Raw genomic sequence first — 7,500 nt, 5'->3', positions numbered from 1 at the left:
GGCCGAGGGGTCAGGATAGGGGCCGAGGGAGAGGATAGGTGCCGAGGGGTGAGGATAGGGGCCGAGGGGTGAGGATAGGGGCCGAGGGGTGAGGGTAGGGGCCGAGGGGTGAGGGTAGGGGCCGAGGGGTCAGGATAGGGGCCGAGGGGTGAGGATAGGGGCCGAGGGGCGAGGATAGGGGCCGAGGGGTGAGGATAGGGGCCGAGGGGTGAGGATAGGGGCCGAGGGGTGAGGATAGGGGCCGAGGTCACAGGATAGGGGCCGAGGGGTGAGGATAGGGGCCGAGGTCACAGGATAGGGGACGAGGGGTGAGGATAGGGGCCGAGGTCACAGGATAGGGGCCGAGGGGTGAGGATAGGGGCCGAGGGGCGAGGATAGGGGCCGAGGGGTGAGGCTAGGGGCGGTTGGGTGAGGATAGGGGCGGAGGGGTGAGGATAGGGGAGGAGGGGTGAGGATAGGTGCCGAGGGGTCAGGATAGGGGCCGAGGGGTGAGGATAGGGGCGAGGGTGAGGATAGGGGCGAGGGGTGAGGATAGAGGCCGAGGGGTGAGGATAGGGCGGAGGGGGTGAGGATAGGGGGCGAGGGGTGAGGATAGGGGCCGAGGGGTGAGGATAGGGGGCGAGGGGTGAGGATAGGGGCCGAGGGGTGAGGGTAGGGGCCGAGGGGTGAGGCTTGGGGCCGAGGGGTGAGGATTCGGGCACAGGGGTGAGGGTATAGTTGCAATATTCTGGTAACTTTCCCAATTTTCCCCAAATCCCAGTTTGATCAAGAGGATCTTTAGACAGGATTCCTGGAAAACTTGGGAATTTTGGGGAAAGTTACCATCATTTTGAAACCCTAGTTGAGGCTCAGGGCAGGATCTGGGATGGGTTAGGGGCCTGGGTGGAGAAATGGCTGGGGGGTTGGAGCTTGAGGTGGGCCCTGGGGGTTTAAGACTGGGGCTTAGGGCTTGGGTAGGGGGCTGAGAGCTGTGGCTGGGGCCAGAGTTGTTTCTATAGGAACAGGCTGGGGGCTGGGGACAGAGGTGTTGATATAGGAACAGGCTGGGGGCTGGGGACAGAGGTGTTGATATAGGAACAGGCTGGGGGCTGGGGACAGAGGTGTTGATATAGGAACAGGCTGGGGGCTGGGGACAGAGGTGTTGATATAGGAACAGGCTGGGGGCTGGGGACAGAGGTGTTGATATAGGAACAGGCTGGGGGATGGGGACAGAGGTGTTGATATAGGAACAGGCTGGGGGCTGGGGACAGAGGTGTTGATATAGGAACAGGCTGGGGGCTGGGGACAGAGGTGTTGATATAGGAACAGGCTGGGGGCTGGGGACAGAGGTGTTGATATAGGAACAGGCTGGGGGCTGGGGACAGAGGTGTTGCTTTAGGAACAGGCTGGGGGCTGGGGACAGAGGTGTTGCTATAGGAACAGGCTGGGGGATGGGGACAGAGGTGTTGATATAGGAACAGGCTGGGGGCTGGGGACAGAGGTGTTGATATAGGAACAGGCTGGGGGCTGGGGACAGAGGTGTTGATATAGGAACAGGCTGGGGGCTGGGGACAGAGGTGTTGATATAGGAACAGGCTGGGGGCTGGGGACAGAGGTGTTGATATAGGAACAGGCTGGGGGCTGGGGACAGAGGTGTTGCTTTAGGAACAGGCTGGGGGAGGGGGACAGAGGTGTTGATATAGGAACAGGCTGGGGGCTGGGGACAGAGGTGTTGCTTTAGGAACAGGCTGGGGGCTGGGGACAGAGATGTTGATATAGGAACAGGCTGGGGGCTGGGGACAGAGGTGTTGATATAGGAACAGGCTGGGGGCTGGGGACAGAGGTGTTGCTTTAGGAACAGGCTGGGGCTGGGACAGAGGTGTTGCTTTAGGAACAGGCTGGGGGCTGGGGACAGAGGTGTTGCTTTAGGAACAGGCTGGGGGCTGGGGACAGAGGTGTTGATATAGGAACAGGCTGGGGGCTGGGGACAGAGGTGTTGCTTTAGGAACAGGCTGGGGGCTGGGGACAGAGGTGTTTCTATAGGAACAGGCTGGGGGCTGGGGACAGAGGTGTTGATATAGGAACAGGCTGGGGGCTGGGGACAGAGATGTTTCTATAGGAACAGGCTGGGGGCTGGGGACAGAGGTGTTGCTTTAGGAACAGGCTGGGGGCTGGGGACAGAGGTGTTGATATAGGAACAGGCTGGGGGCTGGGGACAGAGGTGTTGATATAGGAACAGGCTGGGGGCTGGGGACAGAGGTGTTGCTATAGGAACAGGCTGGGGGCTGGGGTCAGAGGTGTTGATATAGGAACAGGCTGGGGTCAGAGGTGTTGCTTTAGGAACAGGCTGGGGGCTGGGGACAGAGGTGTTGCTTTAGGAACAGGCTGGGGGCTGGGGACAGAGGTGTTGATATAGGAACAGGCTGGGGGATGGGGACAGAGGTGTTGATATAGGAACAGGCTGGGGGCTGGGGACAGAGGTGTTGCTATAGGAACAGGCTGGGGGCTGGGGACAGAGGTGTTGATATAGGAACAGGCTGGGGGCTGGGGACAGAGGTGTTGATATAGGAACAGGCTGGGGGCTGGGGACAGAGGTGTTGATATAGGAACAGGCTGGGGGCTGGGGGCAGATGTGTTGCTATAGGAACATGCTGGGGGATGGGGGCAGATGTGCTGCTATAGGAACAGGCTGGGGTCAGAGGTGTTGCTATGGGAACAGGTGGGGGCTGGGGCCAGATGGGTTGCTATTGGACCAGCCTGGGGTAGTGAAAGAACTTGGTCTGGGCCAGGGCTGTGGATAACACAGGCTAAGGAAAGCACCAGAGGCCCCCACAGTCCTATTTTGGTGCTGTGGCCCCACCAAGGTCAACAACATGAGAATAAAAATAACACTTTTAAGGATGGATGAAATTAAGAAGGAAAGCACCTCTTTCCAAGAAGCATTTATTCAATTTAGATGAAATCATAATATCATGCCGTATGAACTCTGAGGGAGAGAGAACAGTTCAGCTGTCATATGATCTCTGATAGGGAGAGAGAACAGTTCAGCTGTCATATGATCTCTGATAGGGAGAGAGAACAGTTCAGTTGTCATATGATCTCTGATAGGGAGAGAGAACAGTTCAGTTGTCATATGATCTCTGATGGGGAGAGAGAGAACAGTTCAGTTGTCATATGATCTCTGATGGGGGAGAGAGAGAACAGTTCAGTTGTCATATGATCTCTGATGGGGAGAGAGAACAGTTCAGCTGTCATATGATCTCTGATGGGGAGAGAGAGAACAGTTCAGTTGTCATATGATCTCTGATGGGGAGAGAGAACAGTTCAGCTGTCATATGATCTCTGATGGGGAGAGAGAGAACAGTTCAGTTGTCATATGATCTCTGATGGGGAGAGAGAGAACAGTTCAGTTGTCATATGATCTCTGATGGGGAGAGAGAGAACAGTTCAGTTGTCATATGATCTCTGATGGGGAGAGAGAACAGTTCAGTTGTCATATGATCTCTGATGGGGAGAGAGAGAACAGTTCAGTTGTCATATGATCTCTGATGGGAGAGAGAGAACAGTTCAGTTGTCATATGATCTCTGATGGGAGAGAGAACAGTTCAGTTGTCATATGATCTCTGATGGGGGGAGAGAGAACAGTTCAGTTGTCATATGATCTCTGATGGGGAGAGAGAACAGTTCAGTTGTCATATGATCTCTGATGGGGGTAGAGAGAACAGTTCAGTTGTCATATGATCTCTGATGGGGGAGAGAACAGTTCAGTTGTCATATGATCTCTGATGGGGGAGAGAGAACAGTTCAGTTGTCATATGATCTCTGATGGGGGAGAGAGAACAGTTCAGTTGTCATATGATCTCTGATGGGAGAGAGAACAGTTCAGTTGTCATATGATCTCTGATGGGGGGAGAGAGAACAGTTCAGTTGTCATATGATCTCTGATGGGGAGAGAGAGATCAGTTGTCATATGATCTCTGATGGGGAGAGAGAACAGTTCAGTTGTCATATGATCTCTGATGGGGAGAGAGAGAACAGTTCAGTTGTCATATGATCTCTGATGGGGAGAGAGAACAGTTCAGTTGTCATATGATCTCTGATGGGGAGAGAGAACAGTTCAGTTGTCATATGATCTCTGATGGGGAGAGAGAACAGTTCAGCTGTCATATGATCTCTGATGGGGAGAGAGAGAACAGTTCAGTTGTCATATGATCTCTGATGGGGAGAGAGAACAGTTCAGTTGTCATATGATCTCTGATGGGGAGAGAGAACAGTTCAGTTGTCATATGATCTCTGATGGGGAGAGAGAGAACAGTTCAGCTGTCATATGATCTCTGATGGGGAGAGAGAACAGTTCAGTTGTCATATGATCTCTGATGGGGGAGAGAGAACAGTTCAGCTGTCATATGATCTCTGATGGGGAGAGAGAGAACAGTTCAGTTGTCATATGATCTCTGTTGGGGAGAGAGAGAACAGTTCAGCTGTCATATGATCTCTGATGGGGAGAGAGAGCAGTTCAGTTGTCATATGATCTCTGATGGGGAGAGAGAGAACAGTTCAGCTGTCATATGATCTCTGAGGGGAGAGAGAGAACAGTTCAGTTGTCATATGATCTCTGATGGGAGAGAGAGAACAGTTCAGTTGTCATATGATCTCTGAGGGGGAGAGAGAGAACAGTTCAGCTGTCATATGAACTACTGATAGCTACTAATATTACACCACTAATATACTGTATACCACTTAGCTACTAATATACTGCTACTAATATCCTGTATACCACTTAGCTACTAATACTATACTATTTATATATTGTATACCACTTAGATACTAATATTACACTACTAATATCCTGTATACCACTTAGATACTAATATTACACTACTAATATCCTGTATACCACTTAGATACTAATATTACACTACTAATATCCTGTATACCACTTAGATACTAATATTACACTACTAATATCCTGTATACCACTTAGATACTAATATTACACTACTAATATCCTGAATACCACTTAGCTACTAATATTTTCTACTAATATACTGTATACCACTTAGTTACTAATACTATACTATTTATATATTGTGTACCACTTAGCTACTAATATACCGCTACTAATATCCTGTAAACCACTTATCTACTACTATACTGTATACCACTTAGCTACTAATATTATCTACTAATATACTGTATACCACTTAGTTACTAATACTATACTATTTATATATTGTGTACCACTTAGCTACTAATATCTACTAATATCCTGTAAACCACTTATCTACTAATATACTGTATACCACTTAGCTACTAATATTATCTACTAATATACTGTATACCACTTAGATACTAATACTATACTACTAATATATTCCGCTGGGCAGATGATTTTACCCAACTGTAGCACTACATTGACTGCGTGCCAAATGGTCCCTTATTCCTTATATGGTTAAAAGCGTCCCATTGGGTCCATTCAGTTGAGGTATGAATGTGTGATACTTGTACTAATTGAACCCATGATCTTGTCATCTATTCATCAATGTTGATGTCATCTATCTATCCTGTTTTCTCCAGGTAGATAGACTACCTGTAATGCTGTTCAGCCCTGGTCGGTAATAAAGGTTCAATAAATAACAGATGGACAGAGGGTACATGTGTTCTGTTTGACTCTGTAGAAAATATACAGAAGATGATGTCACAGCCACTTGAGAAGACCAAGATGAGTCAGTGTTGGTGACATCAGTAGAGAAGAACACAGCATGTGTTCTATTTCACTCTGTGGAATTGATGACATCATTAGAACTGTCGAGTGCAGAATCTCGTTGTTCTTTAACCAGGAAGTGTTATTATGAGTCATATTTTCCACTGATGGTCTGCCTTTATCTCTGCTGTCATCTGTCAGAGTCAGCTCAGTGTGTCTGTCTGGCAAGTCCTAAGGGACGTTTTCTACCATGCAGGTCTTGTGACGGACACGAGACTAAGGCCTAGATTCAATTCATACCACGGATGATCTGCGCGATATAACGCGCTTGACATTTAAAGGTCATTTCCGACTGAGTCGACATATGCAGTCTTTAAAACGTGTATAATGGATCAAACTTGAAGGGATTGAATCTAGACAGCCCTGAGACCTGAGACCTTTAACAGCACTGGAGGAACAACTTCGGAACGATGAACAACCTCTGGGCGATGAACAACTTCTGAACGTTGAACAACCTCTGGGCGATGAACAACTTCTGAACGTTGAACAACCTCTGGGCGATGAACAACTTCTGAACGTTGAACAACCTCTGGGCGATGAACAACTTCTGAACGTTGAACAACCTCTGGGCGATGAACAACTTCTGAACGTTGAACAACCTCTGGGTGATGAACAACTTCTGAACGTTGAACAACCTCTGGGCGATGAACAACTTCTGAACGTTGAACAACCTCTGGGCGATGAACAACTTCTGAACATTGAACAACCTCTGGGCGATGAACAACTTCTGAACGTTGAACAACCTCTGGGCGATGAACAACTTCTGAACGTTGAACAACCTCTGGGCGATGAACAACTTCTGAACGTTGAACAACCTCTGGGCGATGAACAACTTCTGAACGTTGAACAACCTCTGGGCGATGAACAACCTCTGGATGATGAACAACCTCTGGACGTTGAAGGTTCTCTGGACGATGAACAACCTCTGGACGTTGAACAACCTCTGGACGTTGAAGGTTCTCTGGACAATGAACAACCTCTGGGCGATGAACAACTTCTGAACGTTGAACAACCTCTGGGCGATGAACAACCTCTGGATGATGAACAACCTCTGGGCGATAAACAACCTCTGGGCGATGAACAACTTCTGAACGTTGAACAACCTCTGGCCGATGAACAACTTCTGAACGTTGAACAACCTCTGGATGATGAACAACCTCTGGGCGATGAACAACCTCTGGACGTTGAACAACCTCTGGACGTTGAAGGTTCTCGGGCGATGAACAACCTCTGGACGTTGAACAACTTCTGAACGTTGAACAACCTCTGGGCGATGAACAACTTCTGAACGTTGAACAACCTCTGGACGATGAACAGCCTCTGGGCGTTGAAGGTTCTCTGGGCGATGAACAACCTCTGGGCGATGAACAACCTCTGGGCGATGAACAACCTCTGGACGATGAACAACCTCTGGACGATGAACGACCTCTGGACGTTGGAGGTTTTCTGGACGATGAACAACCTCTGGGCGATGAACGACCTCTGGGCGATGAACGACCTCTGGGCGATGAACGACCTCTGGGCGATGAACGACCTCTGGGCGATGAACGACCTCTGGGCGATGAACGACCTCTGGGCGATGAGCGACCTCTGGACGATGAACGACCTCTGGACGATGAACGACCTCTGGACGTTGAAGGTTCTCTGGACGATGAACGACCTCTGGACGTTGGAGGTTCTCTGGACGTTCCATGTCGGCTTTTTTTGGCAGTCATGCTCTGATATGTTTGCATCTCACAAGATTTCTTTATCATATG

The 7,500-nt window shown here is 49.4% G+C and overlaps 2 protein-coding genes across 3 annotated transcripts in view; one reads left to right on the top strand and one right to left on the bottom strand.

Annotated features, from left to right (window-relative positions):
• The window catches only part of LOC135535315 (uncharacterized), a 2,092-nt gene extending 1,264 nt beyond the window's left edge, over positions 1 to 828 (bottom strand). Inside the window, exons 1-2 of the mRNA XM_064961983.1 lie at positions 823 to 828; positions 292 to 671 (exon numbers count right to left, since the gene is read on the bottom strand). Coding sequence (XP_064818055.1) covers positions 292 to 671; positions 823 to 828 — 386 coding nt within the window. The remainder of the gene's footprint in view (positions 1 to 291; positions 672 to 822) is intronic.
• The window catches only part of LOC135535311 (NACHT, LRR and PYD domains-containing protein 3-like), a 112,475-nt gene that overhangs the window by 73,823 nt on the left and 31,152 nt on the right, over positions 1 to 7,500 (top strand). The window lies entirely within an intron of this gene.

Source organism: Oncorhynchus masou, unplaced genomic scaffold (genome assembly GCF_036934945.1).
Source record: "Oncorhynchus masou masou isolate Uvic2021 unplaced genomic scaffold, UVic_Omas_1.1 unplaced_scaffold_477, whole genome shotgun sequence".
NCBI lineage: Eukaryota > Metazoa > Chordata > Actinopteri > Salmoniformes > Salmonidae > Oncorhynchus > Oncorhynchus masou.
The sequence above is the reverse complement of the archived record's forward strand: the minus strand, read 5'-3'. Positions and strand labels throughout refer to the sequence as shown.